This window comes from Bemisia tabaci, chromosome 9 (assembly GCF_918797505.1).
Source record: "Bemisia tabaci chromosome 9, PGI_BMITA_v3".
NCBI classification, from domain to species: Eukaryota; Metazoa; Arthropoda; class Insecta; order Hemiptera; family Aleyrodidae; genus Bemisia; species Bemisia tabaci.
In genome coordinates, this window is record NC_092801.1 from 1013963 (window position 1) to 1036801 (window position 22839).

Here is a 22839-nt window from a genome sequence, read left to right on the forward strand (position 1 = left end):
TTAGGGGGGTAAACGGGCACTTCAAATTTTGGGGGGGCTGTGGAAATGTTTGCTCCCCTTTTTGATTTCTTGAAAAAAAAGTATGCCGTAATACTCTCATAATTTTGTGCTATTTTGTGCCGCAAAAAGAAAATTTTGTGCTCCAAAATTAGGGGTCCTAAATACCACCCCAAATTTAAGGGGGAGGTCGCAGGTGCGGCAGCCCCCCACTTTCGAATTTCGAGAAAAAAAGCACGTCATAATTTTGTGCTAATTTTGTGCTATTTTGTGCCGCAAAAAGAAAATTTTGTGCTCCAAAATTAAGGGGGTTAAATACCATTTCAAATTGGGGGGGCTGTAGAAACGATAGCCCCCCACTTTCGAATTTCGAGAAAAAAAGTACGTCATAATTTTGTGCTAATTTTGTGCTATTTTGTGCCGCAAAAAGAAAATTTTGTGCTCCAAATTTAGGGGGATTAAATACCACTTGAAATGGGAGGGGCGGGGACTGTAAGACAAGTTAGCGCTCCGGCGGAACCCGAATCTTCCGCTCCGGAGTCGCAGGCTCGCAGGTAGCCGGAACCTTTGGCAGCGCAGCGTGGTCACATCTCTCTCCGCTTTGACTTCTGCTCATGGAAACGGACGGAAAGGGCCAAGCACCGTGGCAACTCAAGAAAGATCCGGGCGGGAGATCCGGCGCGGCGCTCTTTGCACGGGATATTTAACCAGAGAGATTTATCCTATAATCATTAAGGATCCTTTTTGGAGGGTTATATACAGTTGAGTGTCAGCGAGTTCCAAATCGAATGTTGCTCTACTGTTTTTATTTTGCACGCTACCGATTATTATTTACTGAATCGAACAGTTTTGAGAAATAAATGATTTTATTGGCTTTCATTTCAGAAGCAACAACAATTTTGACACGTATCCAGCGAAACATATCATGAAAGGACCATTTTTAAGGAATGTTTCAGAAAATGTGTTATCGTTGATTTCAAGACCTCCGAAATCTAGTTTACATTACCTCACTGGAATGCGCCCTGTGCTCTTTTCCAACTTTTAATAACAAAATTCAATTTTTCCACCATTTTTCGTTAGGTGCCGATGTTTGGTTTCAAATAAAGTACCAACACAATGTACATGTATATTTTTTAATAACGCTTTAATTATTCTAAAAAGCGCTGAAGTGTCCGAAATTTTCTTTTGTGGTAACGCTTAGCTCTAGCTTTCTACTGGGCTGATTTTCATGATTTTTGCGGATATCAACAGGTAATTTTGTTTAAATGAGCCCGCTTACACAGCCTGATTTATGGGGAGGGGGGGGGGGAGCATGGTGTTATGCCATCGGGCGACAAATTTCGGGGAATTTTTCGTTAGGTGCCGATGTTTGGTTTCAAATAAAGTGCCCACACAAATACTCTCTAAATCTTGGTGTGGTATTCATGATTCTGAGGAAAACTACTGCACATTGGGCCTCTAGACAAGGTATGAATGACTAAATCTTTAACGTCGATCAATGGTAAACCCCCCTTCTTACGAGAAAATATGTATATATTCCAGGAAATGCTGATGAGATGAAGAAATAGGGATAGTATTATCGGACACAGCGGAAAAAACTCATGAATAACAACCATCGTATGTTAAGCTTTGTTTTCGGACGCAGACCTATGCAATTATTTGAGATTTTTATACCGTCATTTACCCTCCATAAAAGCACTTTCCCATGTTTCACCGCTAAAACGAGAGGTGAATTTATTGTTTTTGAAGTGTCTGATGGGACTCTTCCCTCTCAATTTTTTCGGCTTATTCCGAATACGGTTTCAGATTTTTTCTAAAAATTACCGATTTTCCGGAAAATTGCATTTTCTATAAAAAAAAAGTGTTCTTCAATGTAAAATCCCATATAAAAAAGACGGCTCAGTCGGCATGGGTTAATATTATTCAATTTGTCTGAAACTTGGCAGAGTCTTTTTGTTCAAATGAATTGATTTCAGGGAGTTAGACCAAAAAAATTCTCAAGAGAAATTTTTTCATGTGTGATTGGGCCACTATAGCCATCGATATGATAAATCCGGTCCCTTGAGTCACGTCACTCCGCTTGATTGCGATCAATGTATTCTGTTCTATTTCGGAGCGACCCTAGCAACCTGAAAATTTTTGCATCGTCTTGCAACACCCTATATACCCCTGCTGGTCGATCACGGAACTAGAAATGCTATTGCTTTTGTTCTTCATGATGGGCCATTTTTAATTACTGGCCGCTATGCAGTCCAACCCCCAAAGGGCCCGCTTCGCAGGCCTTTGTTGCTCAATTTAAGTATACCGGGGGCGCGCTACGATGTTTGGAAAATCGAATGAGTAAATACCATAATCTCGTAATTGGCAACACAGCAATCCTCTAGACCGCTACTCGGCACGCTCGACATCGCTGCCCCATTGTCTCGCGCTTACCTGAATCTGACCCTGGAAATTTCAACCGAGGATTAGACAGCTCGCGAGTGCAACTTTTTTATTTTTTCAAAAAAGTTTTTTAAGTCTATATTTTCAAATTCGCGGTAAAATTTCGAGCAAATCGGTGGTCAAACCAAAGAAAATACGTGATTCTGCGGCATAGCAAGATCAATAGGATCGCATTAACCAAACAGGAACCTGCGCAATCACAGTGTTGTTAAAATATTGCTTTTTCATAATTATCTAAAAAAAAATCTCCCAAAGTAGGAAATAGTTCTTGCTTCCCACTAAATAATTTTTGTTAATTTTGAAGGGAAGTTATTCTGTAAATTTTCATACAGTACATATATTTCGTATTTTTAAAAGAAAAAAAAGTAGTCGCACGATTTTGAAAACACTGTAATCACGCTGGTTTCTTTTTGCTAAATGCGGTCCAATATTCCTTCTGCTGAATTTGCAACTTGCGGACCGACATCTCCGTTGTATATATACAAATCATAAAAAATTTAGTTCATTGTAATCTGCTTTTTCCGCAGAATGTAAGTTTACTAAGAGAGTTAAAGTCGAAGCAAATCTTAAAAATGTCATCAAATTTCTTTGGAGCTCCAATAGGCCACAGGGAAGGCCAACGGATTGAGATCCATTGATGCCGAGCCCGAGCGGTCTATTGTTATGTTTAAAGGAGACCGGCATCGGCCGAGATGTGGTTGCGCTGGTGTCAACGTGTGCTGGAAAAACCTCAGGTCCAGACATCATCGTATCGCGCCCTCAGTATAGAGCGGGATTATCCAGGGATTCTCTTCCATTAGTAGCCGCGAAAACCATGAGAATCACCCCGGTTGATCATTTAAACGAACTAAGACTAAAAAACCAAAATTCAATATCTCTAATTTGGTCGATTTTCCGCCAAATTTGAAATTCCCGTCATTTTTCATGGTAGGGAACTTCAAATTTTGCTTATTGCCCCTACCCTTGCCCAGCTCACCAGTCAACCCAAATATTAGAACCCTGGGTCATATTGCCAAACTCCGCATGGAGCGGGCTCATCTAGGTACTATCGCCTGTCGGTAGCCGGAAAGTAATGGAAATCAACCAAGTGAAACGCTCAAACGAACTGTGACAAAAAATTAAAATTTACATTGGTTAAATGGGGGAATTCGCGACTACCTATTCCTTCATTTTATTGGTCTGTTCAATGCTTTCATAGGGCGGCAAAATTCAAACAAGCCAATCAGATTAAAATATTCCAAACTGATACATCAAACGATGTCATATTTCTACGTTGAAAATGGCAATTTGTGTAAATTCTAGGGCTTTTTGGGGATATTTGAGCAAATCTGGCGATTTAGGGATTTTTAGCGAAATCTAGGGATTTTTTTCTTCCCGACTAGGGATTTTTTTCGGGTCAATAATATAATATCTTACTCTTGATCAATTATATATCTTATAGATTCACGCGATGCCGATGCGCACGAAATATAAGTTTCGAAAACATCAAAAGCGCAATCGTATTCTGCGATAGTGAGAAGGATGCGCATTTGTGCAGGAAAGTGTTGCAAACAATTATTTAGGAAAGGGCAAATGATTTATCAAGGAACGAGGATTTGTGACACGTAAAAGGCGAAAATGAAACATAAACTCCCCTTCCATAAAAAAACCCAAAAAAATTCCCCGAAATTTGTCGCCCGATGGCATAACACCATGCTCCCCCCCCCCCTCCCCCCATAAATCAGGCTGTGTAAGCGGGCTCATTTAAACAAAATTACCTGTTGATATCCGCAAAAATCATGAAAATCAGCCCAGTAGAAAGCTAGAGCTAAGCGTTACCACAAAAGAAAATTTCGGACACTTCAGCGCTTTTTAGAATAATTAAAGCGTTATTAAAAAATATACATGTACATTGTGTTGGTACTTTATTTGAAACCAAACATCGGCACCTAACGAAAAATGGTGGAAAAATTGAATTTTGTTATTAAAAGTTGGAAAAGAGCACAGGGCGCATTCCAGTGAGGTAATGTAAACTAGATTTCGGAGGTCTTGAAATCAACGATAACACATTTTCTGAAACATTCCTTAAAAATGGTCCTTTCATGATATGTTTCGCTGGATACGTGTCAAAATTGTTGTTGCTTCTGAAATGAAAGCCAAATAAAATCATTTATTTCTCAAAACTGTTCGATTCAGTAAATAATAATCGGTAGCGTGCAAAATAAAAACAGTAGAGCAACATTCGATTTGGAACTCGCTGACACTCAACTGTATATAACCCTCCAAAAAGGATCCTTAATGATTATAGGATAAATCTCTCTGGTTAAATATCCCGTGCAAAGAGCGCCGCGCCGGATCTCCCGCCCGGATCTTTCTTGAGTTGCCACGGTGCTTGGCCCTTTCCGTCCGTTTCCATGAGCAGAAGTCAAAGCGGAGAGAGATGTGACCACGCTGCGCTGCCAAAGGTTCCGGCTACCTGCGAGCCTGCGACTCCGGAGCGGAAGATTCGGGTTCCGCCGGAGCGCTAACTTGTCTTACAGTCCCCGCCCCTCCCATTTCAAGTGGTATTTAATCCCCCTAAATTTGGAGCACAAAATTTTCTTTTTGCGGCACAAAATAGCACAAAATTAGCACAAAATTATGACGTACTTTTTTTTCTCGAAATTCGAAAGTGGGGGGCTATCGTTTCTACAGCCCCCCCAATTTGAAATGGTATTTAACCCCCTTAATTTTGGAGCACAAAATTTTCTTTTTGCGGCACAAAATAGCACAAAATTAGCACAAAATTATGACGTACTTTTTTTTCTCGAAATTCGAAAGTGGGGGGCTATCGTTTCTACAGCCCCCCCAATTTGAAATGGTATTTAACCCCCTTAATTTTGGAGCACAAAATTTTCTTTTTGCGGCACAAAATAGCACAAAATTAGCACAAAATTATGACGTGCTTTTTTTCTCGAAATTCGAAAGTGGGGGGCTGCCGCACCTGCGACCTCCCCCTTAAATTTGGGGTGGTATTTAGGACCCCTAATTTTGGAGCACAAAATTTTCTTTTTGCGGCACAAAATAGCACAAAATTATGAGAGTATTACGGCATACTTTTTTTTCAAGAAATCAAAAAGGGGAGCAAACATTTCCACAGCCCCCCCAAAATTTGAAGTGCCCGTTTACCCCCCTAAATTTACAAAAATGAATAATATCTCTACGGCACAAAATAGCACAAAATTAAAGCAGAAGCATGGCATACTCCACTTTCAAGAAATCGAAGAGGGGGGCAAACATTTCCACAGCCCCCCCAATTTTGAAATACCAATTTTTCCCCCTTAAATTTGAAAAAATTGAAAGTCTTGCTACGGCACAAAATAGCACAAAATTAGTACAAAATTATGGCATACTCCTTTTCCGAGAAATCGAAACAGGGGGCAAACATTTCTACAGCCCCCCCAATTTGGAATGCTGCTACCCCCCTTAATTTTGCGGCACAAAATTTTTTTCTTGCGGCACAAAATAGCACAAAATTAGCACAAAATTATGGCATTCTTTTTTTTCGAAAATTCGAAAGTGGGGGGGCTACCGTTTCTACAGCCCCCCCAATTTTGAGGAGCGTTTCCCCCCTTAATTTTGCAGCACAAAATTTTTAATTTGCGGCACAAAATAGCACAAAATTAGCACAAAATTATGATATAATTTTTGGTTTAAGATTCGAATGTGGGGGGGCTCTGGAAATGGAGCCCTTCTGGCTTGTCCTCCCACGACAAGTTTCTAGTTACATCATCTATGCGTCCTGACCATACGACGTTAATTTGACTTAAAACCTTTCAACCCGACGACTCACCTTCTATAGATTCTCTCTAGAGCCTGTAAAAGTCAAATTATTACGTGGTAATTAGTAAATTATTTTTCATAGGTTTTAAAAATTTGAGCTTAAGGTGATTTGATGGTGCAATGAAAACTTCATCTGTCGCCTGATGTAATCGAAGAACCGAGAGCCCTGCGATAAATGGTTTTTAGTGTATTCCAGCGCTAAGATTAGTAAAGCATACCTTAATGGAAACAGATTTTATAATGAATGTACAGCTATATTATACAATCAAAAGCTCTATTTTCCTTTTTGCTAATCTATAATACTCAATGACCAAAATACGATTCTGTTACTGGTGCAATACTCATCCATTCCTCGGAGCTGATGAATACTTTTTTTTTTCTTCTCTTGTTAAAGGTTTGCGGTCGAACTAAGATCGTCTACATCCGGCGACATATTTTTACAAATACATGGACGCCCGTACGACAAAAAAATTGTCAAAAATAGTAAAAGGATGGGAGAATCGTGGGGAAAGGAAGAGGTAGAGGAACGTGTATCGTTTCTTCCCAGCGACCAAATCAAAGTCGCCATCGTGTGCCTGAGAGCAGCTATAAATGTGAGTACATTTAAGTATCTCCTATGAAAACTGATAGAAGCTAAAGAACGCTGTTTTACAGGCTTGATTTATCACTTACTTTTGAATTCTAATCATTGCAGTAATTAAAAGCGTTATTTGAAAAGGGGCATAGCCGCCAATATTAGTGTACTAGCGGAAAGCCCGTGACTTAAGTCACGGGTCTAGATGCTTCACAAAAAATTATTAATTTAATAACGGGGAGCATTAAGCCGATATTGTTACGGGGATGATGTACCACTATGCGACCACATGGGCGCTTGTTTTGCCTGAGTGACCGTGCCATTTCACGACGATACCGCTATTCAACCACGCGGAAGCTCCTGTTGCCTACACTGAAATTGAAGGCGAAATGAAATGACGTTAATTTAATCTTCTCTAGTTTGATGAAATGTTAGTATGTCATCAAAACCAGTGCTGCATATGGAGATGATTAAGGATTTATCAATTTAAAATGACAGGATTTTGAAAAAAGATTTTGCGGTAGTGATTCGCTAGAACTTGTTGAACTTGCAAATGAAAGGAAAGGACTTGCCTGCCGATGATTATCAACTGTAAGTCTTGTGATTATTCTTATAATTTCTACTCTATAGTTCAAGGACTCCTGCCAATTTTTGTAGCCTGTCAACGCACGGGCAAAACTTAATCAACTTATCCCCCTCCTCCATGCGGGACATTTACTTTGGCTGTATGGGGTCCTTCATTGATCGGAGGATCACTAAACTCCTCAGCTATGTTCTTGTTATCCTGATAAGGAACTCTAACATGTGCCGTCATCTCTCTGAGAAGTTTTTAAGTATTAATTCCTAGTTGAATGTTGCCATGCGCAAGTTCAGAATTGCAACATCAAAAAGGACGATTTTCTTTTCTCCTTATTCGAGGAGAATTTTTTTTTTTTCTGATACTTTTTTATTTTCCTTTATTATTATTAAGTATTTGAACACGTTTAATGAATTAAAATTTTGTTAGACATCGACCGAGGTTGGGAGATTTTTTGAAAGATAAATATACAAAATTCAGGACAGTGTGGTTTGAGGCACCTGCCAGCTAGAAAACCCTCCCCCCCAGTATTAATCCGTAAAGCAGCTGAGTTTTTTTTGGGAAGTTCTTAGCGCGGGTAATTATGGTACCAAATTTAGTTCTGGTCAAACATCATGGGTAAATTTGAAAATTTAAGCGATATAATCCTGGGGCAATTTTGAAGCTACTGAATTCCTCAGATATTGGATTGTCCGATGATCCAACTGCGACTTTTAAGTAGATGTGATAGGCGAGTTTTTCATTCTGCCTTTTTGATACATTTCTCTTGAACCTTGTTTAGTGGAAAGTCTCATGAAGTGCGCATCTCATGTAATTAGTAAGAAGGTATTGCGATCCTTGACGGCAACTCATGCTCTTTTTTTACTGAATTTTCAATGATAAGAACAATGATATATATGGGGGTAGGCGCCTCTTATATAAAACAGTATTTTTACAGCGCAAACTTAAGTAGGTATGACTTCAAATCAAAGCCAAGATAATTCCATGCTGAGAACCCTTTTATTTGTTCATTCTTTCGAAGTAGGATAGCCCCCTGCACTGTGCTAAAACCTTATCCTGACCGACCCAACTCAAACCCAGCCCTGCAAAAACCTGATTATGATATACCGGGGGGGGGGGGGGGGGGCTAAATTATCCATTCAGGTACTTTGGGGGGCTGTAAATATATTTTCATAGTATACCGGTTTTAGTCATTCAATTTGATATTTATTTGGATGTTGGGTATACGTCCTGAGACGTAGGCTTTACATCCTAGGTTGTAAGCTTTACGTTCTGAGGATGTAAAGACAACAGACTAGGGTATGTCTGCTTAGCATGTTTGAAATATGCAAATGCAACATACATGGTTGTCAGGTTAACATTTTAGATGCTGCGCTAACATACTTCTGAGGATGTTGAGCCAGCATCTTTTTGAGTGGTTAGTGTGACAACTAGAGTTTGCTGCCGCAGCGGCACAGAAGTTACGACAACAGAAAAACCGAAGTTTTCTGAACAAACCAAAAGACGTTTTCTTGACGTCTTCATTTTTTTCGGTGAACCACCATCTTAAACTCAGCTCAATAGACACTTCCGATCCCGTCGGGTGTTATGGGTTACTTGAGATAACGGAAAGATTTTGCCATCTCCTAGAACGTGTCGCAGACGAGCATGAAATAATGTACTTCCTAAAGCAGGGGTACAAGAAAATAGACGAACGGGACTGGACGATAGGCAGACTTTTGAGTGCGATTCGCAAAGCATTGTACACCAGAGAGAGGAGAGCGGCTCTCGGAAAGAGACCTAATCCTTCCACTCTCCAGAAGTCGGGGATGCTCTATGACCGTCGAAAACTTCCAAAACTTACTCTTCAAGAATAAGGAATCCTGGTCTCTCGTGACATGCTCTATTATACTCATTCTGACAAGCAAAAGTGAATTCTTGAACAAGTTAGAGCGCGCCAAAATCATTCAGAACGCTGTTTCTCTGCCCGATGTATGTCCAACGGGCGATACAAGGATGTATCGGCCTGGATTATTTAACCTGTGTAGCTTTCTTTATGTGATTTTTCTATTTACTGTTCCAAATTGTAGCATAATAAAAATTGTTGATTCATCAAACTGAACATTGCAATATCCAATCCCAGTCACTCGTTCCAAAACAGAAGGTACCGATACGCATCTCCAAGCGCGCACTACTAAAAATTGAAATTCCCGAATCAGACCCAGACCAGATACCAGTTCTCCAGTTTCGGATACCAGACCCATACTGTAAGACATGGTCTATCGTGGATGCCGCCACAATTTTACAAGTCCGAAAGCTCAAAAACAAAAACTCGTATCAAAATTCGGTCCGTACAGTGTTCCGATCTTCGATAGTGAAAAAGAATCGCATCGGTCCGCGGCGGATCGGAGGAGGGTAATTTTCCGAAATTTTTCTAATTTCCCGGATCAGACCCTACTCTGCAGTCTCCGATACCAGGCCTATACTGGAGGAGACGGTCTTTCGAAGCCGAAAATGTTTACAAGTCCAAAAATCCGATTTTTTGCACAATCTGACAACATTGTATCGAAAAATTAACTAATTTCTTGCAACATCTGGCAACACTGTGAAATTCGATGTTGCAAAATTTCACCCATAAATAAATCATTTATTGAAGTGCACCGTCCGGCAACGCTGTTGCATACCGCCATCTTGAATAATACACCATTGCATAACCCGCATATTGAAGGGGCTACATTACACCATCGCATTACCCGCATATTGAAGAGCAACATACAATCCTCTCTTTTTTACAGCGTTGCCATATTGAATATAATAATCACCATACAACACTGTAATTTAATTCGTATTTTTTTGCTTCATCCTGCAACGCTGTTGGATAATTTACTGGCCTCAAGTCGGTATTTTTACCCTACTAAGCAGATTATGCTATCATTGTTACATCCATTTACTGTCAATGTGACAGCAAAGTGCCGGTAATAATAATAGACAAAGGTAATGTTATTTTAATAATCAGGATGCTGTGCCGTTTTTTCACAGCCGGCTGTTCTCTAAACAGTCGCAACAGTTAAAATGTTAGTACTTTTTTCTCCGTACACGACTTCAATGGGTATCTTTACTCGTATCTAGGCAAAATATCAAGGGCTAATGTCAGTCGCAGGTAACGATTGGTTTTGGAAAAATTACTGCTGCCAAGTTTATTCATACAACAAAACTCGTCTTTTTAAACAAAAAATAATAAATTGATTTTAAAAATAAAGATGCTTCTAATTTAATTTTTTTTTATTTTATTTTTTGCAATTTTTTTATATTTATTTATTAAAATCCGTAAAAATATTTTCTTCAATTGATACAAGGGTAAAGTCTTGTCTTTAAATATATAGTAAATACCTCAACATATTGCCGATTTTTTACTTTTACCAGGTATCTAAATTTTTTTGAGGCATTTGGATGCAACATATGTTTTCAATAGCACTGTATGAATGCCAGGTCCGTAATTTAATTCATTTGGAAACTCAGTTGTCGGATCACCCTAGTGGAAGTGAACCTCATGCGGCGGGAGGTCTGCAGGTGGTTAACCATCCGCGGCGGGGACTAACCTCCTGCAACCTCCTGCTAACCTCAAGCAACCTCCCGTCGCATGGGATGAACACCCTGTTCCAGGAAAAAACCGAGTAACCTCCCGCGAACCTCATGCAGACCTCTCGCAAGCCTTAGTTAGCAGCATGGGGTTGCAGGCCCTTGCTTGAGGTGATTAAGGCTTGCGAGAGGTCTGCATGAGGTTCGCAGGAGGTTCGCGGGAGGTTGCTCGTATTTTTTCCTGGAACAGGGTGTCCACCTCATGCGACGGGAGGTTGCTTGAGGTTAGCAGGAGGTTGCAGGAGGTTAGTCCCCACCGCGGATGGTTAACCACCTGCAGACCTCACGCCGCATGAGGTTCACTTCCACTAGGGCAGGATGAAAACTCAAGGAATGGATGGAAATAATGACGGGAGCGCAATGAATGTACACACTCCCAAGAACGAGGATTATGTGTAAAGGGTGTGTCTACCTAAAAATGACCTTTTTATTGAATTTCTCTCTTATGCCTCATTTATTTAAAAATTCCTTGATTTGGGTCCTGCATTATAAGTAGTAGTTTCAAAATATCTATAAGGTTTTATATAGGGTTTTTTTCTACGGTTATAGCTGTAGGTCGATTGAAACACACACAACCGTCTCCCGGCGCCGAGCGTTTCGCGGGCCCCGTATCTAGCTGCTCAACAATTCCATCATCGTCATGTTTTGGGATCCAAAATTTGTCGTTAAAGCTTTATAACTTTTTTTAATATTTAACTAACTTTAAAAAAGGTGGGCATTACGAGTAGAGCTGAACATACTCTACCCAAATATTATAGGGTTTTGGGGGTTTACTCTACGACTTAATTAGCAGGAGAGTTAAATGGACCGCAAACCGTGCAGAAATGCCCGATCGAGTTTCTTCGTGTATAACTAGGTAGGCAGCAGCCACAGCCACCCGTCTTTTTTTTTTTTTTTACGTCGTCAAATTCTTAGGGGGAATTTTTTAGGATTGGGCCGGGGTGGCTACCGCCATCTATAACTAATGAGGTTGATATGTGCGAAATAATGACGCGCCTTATCAACACATTGTGTTGGAGTTCACTGCTTGTTTGCTTGTGTAGACAGAAAAATAAATAGAGTTTTTTTGCTCAAGCCGATCGTGTCTTTTCACTTTCACCATTTCAATACTTTTATTCAGCTTATTCCGCAAACTTCTACCACATAGGTTTGGAGGCTCGGTAGGTACCTTTCTTCAACATGTTGCGTATTCCAAAAGTATTAGAATTTCGTCAACTATGTTTCATAAGATATTTCAAATTGGACCACGTTGTGCCACTTGGGTAGAATATTCGCAGAAAAACAACACGGAATTTAGTTAGTTTCATACGTCCTTGTTTTTTTTATTGCAAATCATTCTACAGGGTGAGCGAAAAGTCCCCGACCCCCCCTCTAACTTTTGAACGAATTGAGCTAAGGAAATGAAACTTTGGGAATGTTCCTATCTCAAAGGGGACCATCTTTTGAGGGGGTCAAAATTTTGGTCACCCCCTCAGGGGGGACAGGGGCCCCCCAACTTTTTTTTTCCCATAGCAACCCCTATCTTGTGATACCTCATTCGAAAGAGCATAAAAAACTAAGAATTTTGGCGCAAACCGCAGATCAATATCTCAATTTTTGACCGAGTTATGATAGGTCAAAGGTCAAATTTGACCTATTTTCAAGAAATCATAACTCCGGTTCAAATTATCGTAAAGAAAAAATTAAAACGGGAAAATTTACCAAATTGTGTCCGCTTTTACGTAAAAATTTCAGAAATCACTTCGATTTAATTTTAAGGGGGGCTCGGACCCCCAAATACGTCAATTCAAAGGTCATTCAATTTTCCTGCGAAATAAGCCAATTTCCTCTGGATTTGCCTCCACATTATCTCAGTAAGGTCATAATCAGTTCAACATTACGTTGGCAAGTCCCCAAATATCGGGAAAAGTTAAAAAAACGAAATTTAAGGTGATTAAATTTGACCGTTTAAATTTCGTTTTTTTAACTTTTCCCGATATTTGGGGACTTGCCAACGTAATGTTGAACTGATTTTGACCTTACTGAGATAATGTGGAGGCAAATCCAGAGGAAATTGGCTTATTTCGCAGGAAAATTGAATGACCTTTGAATTGACGTATTTGGGGGTCCGAGCCCCCCTTAAAATTAAATCGAAGTGATTTCTGCAATTTTTACGTAAAAGTGGACACAATTTGGTAAATTTTCCCGTTTTATTTTTTTCTTTACGATAATTTGAACCGGAGTTATGATTTCTTGAAAATAGGTCAAATTTGACCTTTGACCTATCATAACTCGGTCAAAAATTGAGATATTGATCTGCGGTTTGCGCCAAAATTCTTAGTTTTTTATGCTCTTTCGAATGAGGTATCACAAGATAGGGGTTGCTATGGGAAAAAAAAAGTTGGGGGGCCCCTGTCCCCCCCTGAGGGGGTGACCAAAATTTTGACCCCCTCAAAAGATGGTCCCCTTTGAGATAGGAACATTCCCAAAGTTTCATTTCCTTAGCTCAATTCGTTCAAAAGTTAGAGGGGGGGTCGGGGACTTTTCGCTCACCCTGTATCTTCAATCCCCTCAAGAATCTTTTTTCGTCTTTTCCAGATCACTATAAACGGTCATCCCGTGGGAGGATTTTCCCACCGCTTGTCGCCCTCCATCATCGATGAGCTACGTATTAGTGGAGGGCTATGGACCAGGCTGGTTGCTTACACGACACCCATTGTAAGTATATCGAGTATCCGTAGTCAAGGTTATCTCCATCAGTCATCCTATCCAGACTCGAGCACTCAAAAAAAATTGAATGCATGAACTAACAAGCTGGTTCTGCAATCGCTCCGCGATATCAATAACTGACATGGGATTTATGTACTTTTTCGAGTTAATCTCAGGCATATAATGGATCTAAACTTATGCATAATAAGTCTCTGAGATTATGTAGCATCGCGTCCATGATATTGGACTCCATGCTCACCCTTAATATACTTGCCTGCTCATCTCGTCCAAGATCTTGGACTCTATGCTCATCGCTAAACTTTTCTCTTCTATGCTTGAACATGGAGTCCAATAGCAAGTAGACCATTTTTAGTTTTAAAGTTCATCAAGTAGAAAATCGTGTACTTCTCTTATCTAATTTAACTTGAACTAACCTAACATAACCTAACCAAACCTAACCAATGCACAATTCTTTTACGAAAACACATTTGTCCGTTTTTATTTCACAGAACTTGTCTTTAATACATTTTTGGACCATATGATCATGTGTTGTCAGAGAATACTTGCATCCCACAATTTTGGATGCTATGCTCACTTCGATTTTTCTAAAAAAAAATATCCCTCGTTAAAGTGAGCATGGAGTCCAAGATCTTGGACGTGATGAGCAACCGAACACTATAAAGATGATCATGGAGTCCAATATCATGGACGCGATGCTACATTACCGTCTCTGATTCCGAAAATGGCTTTCGTTCTTTTCCATCACCTCCCAGTTTTCTAGTAAACATACTTTTCTCCGAGAGAATGTGCGTAATTGATTTTTTTTTTTTTTCGTTGGGCATGTAATGTAAATTGAATTAAATTTCCAGGAATTATGGTGAAGCGATTCTTACGTATTCTAAGATACTGAATCCAAATATAATCTCCCATTTTTTCATTACTTTCCATTTTGTCGGAAAAGTCAATTTTCTTCCGATGACAAGATCTTCGGTAATTTTTTGACAATCGGAACAAGCGACAAGGAACGACAAGAGAAAATCAGCTTTCCCATGAACATTGTAGATGATAATGAATTTCTGATGCCATATTCTGGGGTTTCAGCTAAAATTACATGAGATGCGATGTATCACACACGCGAACATTTTTTTAAATTTCCCTCGAAGTGAGAACAGTCCGAAAAAGCTTTTGGCCCTGGAAAATCGGACCTCCTTGAAAGCTAGGCGTTTCAGAGATAAGGGTAGGTCTAATTCAGGTTCAGTGGCTCTCATTACATCAGGTGAGACCTACAAAGGATCGCGGATAAATTCTAAAATTCGTCAGAACAGAAAAATCGTCACAAAAATACAAAAAAAAACTCGTTTTCCAAATAAAATTTGCCTTTTCTGGGAAAATGGTGGGTAATAGGAATTTGAGACTATATCCGGATTTCAGCAGAAAAAACATACGGATCGATGTATCACACATTGCATCGGGGACATATTTGTAATATTTTTTTAGGTTATTATGAGTCCGGTTAACTTTTAACCAATTTAGGCCCGGAAAAGTCGGCATAATCGGAAAATTGGAGTGTGATACAGAAAAAAAAACCGGGGCCACATTCGGATTCAGCAGCGTTAAATACATGGGAATCTTAAATCGTAAATCGTTAATCTTAAATCCAAAACAAATAAAAATTTTTGATTCATCAAACTGAACATTGCAATAACCAATCCAAGTTGCTTATTCCAAATTATAAGGTTCTGATACACATCTCCAAGCGCTCTGATACACACCACCTAGCCAAAAAAAAAAATTCCTGAATCAGACCTTATTGTCCCGTCTTCGATACCAGACCCACCCCGGAGGAATGGGTCTGCCGTAATTTTACAAGTCCGAAATTCATAATTTTTGCACAATCTGACAACAATGTGAGGAAAAAATATTTGCGGCATAGTTGTGTTTTTAACATCAGACATGCAACCTGTCAAAAAGTAAAAGTCAATAGTAAACTAGCAATCCCCATTTATTCAAGCAACGTTTTAATCTGAACTACTTTTCCTAGAATCAATGCGGCGATGCCCTGTGTCATATGCTTGCAACTTTTTCTTCTTTATCTTCTTTATGAGCCAAAGGATGTAAAGTAATGCGCTGTTTTCATTCTCTGGTTTATCTCTCATACTTACCCACTGACCAAACGTGGCCACAAAACTTAGACAGTTTTTATTAAAAGTAGGTAAACAACGTCCCTTCATAACACCGGGTTCATACAACTATTCGTGCATGTTGGATGTCCTTGTGGTATCTGCAAAATTGAAGGGTCTATGTTGTGACGTAAAGTCCAACCAACAAATTCCATCTTAGATATTTTATACACGCTGATCCGCTTGAACTTTCAAATAATAAAAACCCTAATTACCAAAGGGAGGAAAATTACAAAAGATAACGATGACATGTTATTTTATGAATTAATCTCTTGATTACAGTGTGACTTATTTTTTTATTTTTTTTAATGAAGAAAAACAAGATAGTAGATCCAACATGAAGATGTTACGACAAGCGTGCCAAATAACTGAAATGTTGGACGTGTACTACACACCTTTCATGTCATTTTTTTTTTTTTTTTTGCGTAAGTACAAATTATTAATTATTACTAAATTTTGGAGAAAATATTGCTTCGAGAACGTGAAATGTAAATTAATTTTATTGAAAAAATAAAATACCATCATTAATTTGGGCGAAGAGAGAGGCAATAGGGTCTAATGAGTCTCAAGGTTCATCACAGATTGCACTTACGGCTGCCCTGGCTGGCCATGGCTATCAGAGCAGTGGTACAAAATTTTGAAAAGCATAACAGGGGTGTTGAGATCTGTCAAAGCAACGTTTTAAACAAAACGGAGAAATGAAATTCTCATTCGAAAAGTACCGAACTGCTCAACCATCCTCGAATCAGTTCGTTTGCTTCTGCTTATATGTATATGCAAATTTTAAATTAGCGCGGAGCATTCTTAGGTTTTTCTTAAAAAAATCAAGTAACGTAGACTCTTGGTGTTAATTGCACATAAACTAGAAAGCCCCAGAATGAGAAAAAACTTTGAATCATAATTATTGATGGATTAGTAAACTTTTTACACGCTTTGGAAAATCTCAGAAGTTCTCGGCAGTCACTTGCTGGTAACGAAATAAGGGACTCTGTTATTGTATCGAGTGGGGGGGGGGGGGGGTCGAAACGATCGCAAATGCCGTATGCTACGTATACGCGCCAGAACGTGTAAACGTAAAAAAAATTATTTTAATTTTTTATTCATTGGTTTTTCAGACACAAGCAATACTACAAACTGATGGAAGAGAGGCTGTGGGAGATTCTTTCCCAGGTTTACGTCCCCTTCAGGTAAGACAATTTTCAAACTGCTTAATTATCTCGGTTGTCAAGCCACAAATTAGCTCACCATTCTTCCTATTTTCCGAGAAACACTGATCCAAGTTAAAGGGGACGGCAATCCAAAATTCTGGGGGGAAGGGGAGGGGGTTGCAAAGTGAAAATCAACGTGGGAAAATTTGATAATGAATATTTTGCTAAACACTAACATACTTCTCTCAGATCATACGTTTATAAAAACTGATGATTATATTTAATAAGCTTTTTTAAATTAGCGAGGAGCATTCTTAGGTTTTTCTTAAAAAAACCAAGTAACGTAGACTTTTGGTGTTAATTGCACATAAACTAGAAAGCCCCAGAATGAGAAAAAACTTTGAATCATAATTATTAATGGATTAGTAAACTTTTTACACGCTTTGGAAAATCTCAGAAGTTCTCGGCAGTCACTTGCTGGTAACGAAATAAGGGACTCTGTTATTGTATCGAGTGGGGGGGGGGGGGGGGTCGAAACGATCGCAAATGCCGTATGCTACGTATACGCGCCAGAACGTGTAAACGTAAAAAAAAATTATTTTAATTTTTTATCCATTGGTTTTTCAGACACAAGCAATACTACAAACTGATGGAAGAGAGGCTGTGGGAGATTCTCTCCCAGGTTTACGTCCCCTTGAGGTAAGACAATTTTCAAACTGCTTAATTATCTCGGTTGTCAAGCCACAAATTAGCTCACCATTCTTCCTATTTTCCGAGAAGCACTGATCTAAGTTAAAGGGGACGGCAATCCTAAATTCTGGGGGGGAGGGGGTTGCAAAGTGAAAATCAACGTGGGAAAATTAGATAATGAATATTTTGCTAAACACTAACATACTTTTCTCAGATCATACGTTTATAAAAACTGATGATCATATTCCAATATGCTTTTGCTCGTCCTTAAATGCACCCTGTTTTGGAGATATTTTATCCCCTGGGGGTTGATTTTTGGAATTTGGATACATCCTATACATCATTTTTAAAGGAAATATAGCTATGTTATGTTATATGACGAATAAGTATCTTCAAAACTAACCCTACAGACTTGGCAGCGACTTTCCGTTGAATCTTTTTGATTTTGGGGGATTTTGGGAGTTTTTGGGGGTTTTGGGGGTGAAAAACAGGCAGGCTTTTGGCGAGCTTAGCAAATTCGGATTCTCCGTAATTTTCTGCGAATTTTGCTGTATCGTTGCCTACGAGAATGGAGAGGCCGTAACTAGTCAGTTCTGTGACGTCAAGCTAGTAGATATTTACCGAAAACAACAAGCATCTCCGGGTCATCAGTGCATCGATGAGTAAGGCAGTCGCTGCGTGGACCAATCAGAGTCGCTCTCGATTGGCCGAAGTTGCGCGAGCGGCCCGTTTGAATCTGAGTGGAGTAACGATTTTCGGTATTACGCATTCATTTCCTCGATATTTAGACAATGTCACAAATGAACTAGTTAGTTTTCTAAAGTGAAATTTCATCCTCTTTCTAAACGGTTCTTATGAAATTTTGCATCAGATCAACCCTGAAAGAGATATCGGCGAGAAATCATCGCGCGGCAAGCGTTCTCCATAAGAACGCGTGTTAAACCGCGGCCGAGTTTCATCTACTAGTGTGACGTCACAGAATCGTAGTTACGGCCTCTCCATTCTCGTAGGCAACGGTTGTATCCTTTGGTACCCTTTGTTGCAAATTGTTTGAGGTACACACCCCCCCCCCCCAATTTTACCATATCTGCCCCGGACTAATTTACGGATTTTAATGCCAAATAAAAAGTATCAGGTTTCGTGAAACAGATTATAGTCTAACAGCTAATATCCCACATTTTCCACTTATCACAGATTCACGATTGGGAATACGACCTATTTATGGTTGGAAAATTTCTAGAGAATCTTTTTTGGATTTGCTTGACACCTCCGATCGAAAAAAATTGATTTTTAAAAGTCAGTTTGATTTTTCCCACTGAGTATTTTTTTTATCTTTTTTTCTTTAACAATTATAATATGATAGATGTTAGGGTTAATAACTGATGTTGTTTCTTGAGACTCGTAATTAGATTTGTGTTCCAGTCTTCTTCGACGGACAGCCAGGTGACTGATGATTTCAAATTTATTCATCAAGTGTTTGAGAGTGTAAAAGACGATGCCACAAGAATACAATTAATCACTACACAAATGGCTGAACAGGCCAAAGTCATCAAGAAGAAGGAAGGAGACATAAAAGAGCTCCACAAAGACATAAGAGAGCTCCAAGGAAACATAGAAAAGCTCCAAGAGGAGAAGGTAATTCATAAATTCGGTACATTTTCACCGCTTACAGCTTTTTTTAAAGGAATGAATATTAAGGGAGAAAGACAAACACCTTGTGATTTTTTCTGCAAATAAATATCACTCTTAAAGGTTTGCAAGCCGTCTCCTCTAAGCCAGAAATACCTAGCTGCTTTCGCAATATTTCTTTCATTTTTGTATTTCTATTCAACAAAGTTTTAAAGAAGTTATTTATCCCGTTTTTGTGTCCATGGCATGTAAATTTTTTCTAGAATAAGATGGCTCAAATGTCTCACGTGTTACATTTTCAAAGACGTATTTTACTACGGTTGCGTTTGAACGTACCGTAACGTAACAATCTATATTGTTGTGAACGCGTGATTTGCGTTGATTTAAACGTGACGTTATCGATACAACGTTGTAGTAACGTATATCCACCAACGTATGAGAGACGTTCCTCCCACGTATGATTGAGCGATGTTGCGATGACGATACGAGAAAGACGTTACCAGACGATACGACGAGAAAATGTAATGAGATACGTGACGTTGCAGGCAATCGGTTCATATTTTTTACGTATGAATTCTTAATGAATTTTTACAAAAATAAAAAGATACAATGCTCAGCTGTGTTGAATTAACGTCCTTATAGCGTTATTCCAACGTAAGTTTTTCTTGGTGGTAACGTCAATACGTCGCATTAACATAATTTTTTCAGGTAAGAACACGCTACCAGTCTATTTTTCTCAGATTTTTGTAATTTGGTTTAGGGGTTATTCCACGTCAACTCAACCAGGCTCGGAACCCGACCCCCTCCGATTTGGCTAAAAATTGGTATACGGGGTCTTTACATCATTCTAAGAGACCGATTTGAAGGGTTTTCCCATCCGACGTCCCGTTCGTGAGATATCGACCCCCAAAAATGGGATGAGTTTTAGTGATATTCAAAGAAGCCCGTTTCAGCGATTCTCATTTTTTCGACTTCCCTCTCTTTGACTCTCCATTGCGAGAGTCTGTATCAATCCATCATACTTTGAAAAAATGTTACTAGACCAATTTTTCATGTTGACTCTAAATATTCCATCGAAACTAAGCGAAAAATTATTTAAATGGCCGTAATTTGGGGTTTTTTTAAAAGTTTACTATTTTTTCGCCATTCAATGTTCAAACTGAATTATCTAAAAAACAGACTCTCCGATTTTCGATTTTTTTTACACTTCAAGCTTACGATATATACATTTGGTTGATATACATTTTTCAATTGCTATTGGACGGTTAAGGGCCTAGAAAAATTCAAATCGGCCAAAAGAGGTCAAAAATTGGTAAAAAAGACGATTTTTTTACATGTTAATTCAAATATTTCGATATTGAACGCTACAATTATCGATATTTTTTCCCTCTTAACCCTCTAAGATGTATTAAATCAGACTATCAACGCTTTCCATACATTTACCGATCGATTAACGGCCTGATGGAAACCGGAAACCGACCAAAAATCCTCGAAATTGACGCAAAAAGACGATTTTTCACACCGTAACAGATGCATGCCATGGATGGTAACTGCAATTTCCAACTTTCTCTCTCTATATCAACCTTAAGGTATTTACTTTCGAGTTATAAACACTTAATACCGTGCATCGATGGGGCACGGATCTAAACGGAAATGAAAACCGGCCGGAAATACTAAAAAATGACGGGGAAAGGTGATTTATTGCATAATCAGAGGAGCATGTGTTCAAAAATTACGTCCCGTTTGCACGTTTGTGATGCAAGTCCACTCTCTTCATTTTGGTCCCTAGAATGAGAAAATCTTTGGTGGACTCTCTGATTTTGATGCCAAGGCCCCAAAAACAAGATGGCGGCCAAAATGGAGGCTGAAACCGAAATGGTGTCCGGACTTTTCGGCGCAACCGATTCGGCGCCGGACGTTTCGGCGCCGGACTTTTCGGCGCGGGTGATTCGGCACAGGATTTTTCGGCGCAGAATTGTTCGGCGCAGGATTTTTCGGCGCACAAGCTATACTTTTAAGAATACAAAAAGGGACTGCTTACTTTATTTTCCAGAACGATTTCCAGACAAAATAATCTGGAGACAGGAGGACAAAGAAAGTGGAAGTTATGGGTGTGGTTGACGAAAAATGCCAAGAATTTGCTACAAAAATTGTTTCAGATAGTCAAGTCTTGGAAGTTTTCACCCCCCTTTTGCCAGATAAGTTTCCAAACAACGATGAGATAGGAGAGGAATGAGAGACGGAGGAGAGGAAACAGAAGGAATGAAACTTCACCAGCTCGGCCCACTAGCTGGACTTAACGGAATAGAAGGCCATGGAAGTGTAAAAAGTGTATTTATTCCTTGGCACTAAAAAATTGATAAATTCCTAAAAATTGCTAAAATTAGCTAAAAAGTGAAAAAAAGCTAAAAAAATAAAGACGAAACACCTATGTGTGTGAAACACCTATGAAATTATGAGCGACAGCCCGCCCCTGTCACTAAAAACAAAGACAAAACACCTAGAAAGTGAAATTATGAGCGATAGCCCGCAAGAAGTCAAGGATTGGAGTGTCTGCAAATTCCTTACAAGTAGCTTTAAGACGATCCGTGAGAGGGACATATTTTTTCCTCTGTGTCTGAATTTCTTCTTTAGAAACAAAGCCCTAAATAATTTTGTGTACGTCTCACCTTTTTTGTTTGTTAACAAAGCAAAAGCAAGAGGAAGACAAGTGTTATACTTGATGCCGTGGATAAGTGATCAGTGCGACGAGGTATGAGGTGCCAGATTTACCGTCTATTTTTTTTTTTTTTTTTTTGCTTTGAAAGCGGGGAGAAAACCGAGTTCCGGCAACTACTGCTCGCATGTGCCAGGGACGGGCGGCCAACCCACCCCTCGACAGTTGCAATCAGCTGACAGGGGGTTCGAGAGAGCCACCCGCACCCCGCACACACGAGATTGAGGCATGCTCGATGGTCAGCAGCGCGCGAGTGGGTTCGGACCCCGACTACAAACCTCTACACAGCCACCAGTCACAAGGACGGGTGGTTCTCCCGGCGAGATATCCCGACCAGACGAGGCAGGCCCGATCGTTCCTCTCGCGGGTGTGCAAAGGCGTCGGTGAACATACCACCCGAAAAACCCCTGGCTGCCAGGAAATTGAGCATCAAGGCTACTACTACTGGCTTGTGGTGCGCCCTGGACGGATCCCCACCGAGCAAGCCGTCCAGGGCGCACCACAAGCCAGTCTATTGAACTACACCGATAATTCTTTGCGCCGGAAATTCCGTGCGCCGAAAATTCCGTGCGCCGAAAAGTCCTGCGCCGAAAGCCCCCCGTGCCGAAACACCCGCGCCGAAAAGTCCGGCGCCGAAACGGGCGCGCCGAAAAGTCCGGGAACCGGAGGCTGAAATTAAAATGTTGGTAAAACGGCTCAGAATGTCAAGAGAGGTGTCGATTCTCATGTTTTTTGGATCGTAGATTCCAAAAAAATTTTTTATTCAGACCCCTCGACTC

The 22839-nt window shown here is 39.8% G+C and overlaps 1 protein-coding gene across 2 annotated transcripts in view; it reads left to right on the forward strand.

Moving 5' to 3' along the window:
- The window catches only part of LOC109038246 (uncharacterized), a 64813-nt gene that overhangs the window by 29038 nt on the left and 12936 nt on the right, over positions 1-22839 (forward strand). Inside the window, exons 4-8 of one of the 2 annotated variants that reach the window (XM_072303885.1) lie at positions 6635-6833; positions 13587-13706; positions 16993-17064; positions 17653-17724; positions 19138-19350. In XM_072303885.1, coding sequence (XP_072159986.1) covers positions 6635-6833; positions 13587-13706; positions 16993-17064; positions 17653-17724; positions 19138-19350 — 676 coding nt within the window. The remainder of the gene's footprint in view (positions 1-6634; positions 6834-13586; positions 13707-16992; positions 17065-17652; positions 17725-19137; positions 19351-22839) is intronic. The other variant, XM_072303886.1, reaches the window with a different exon arrangement.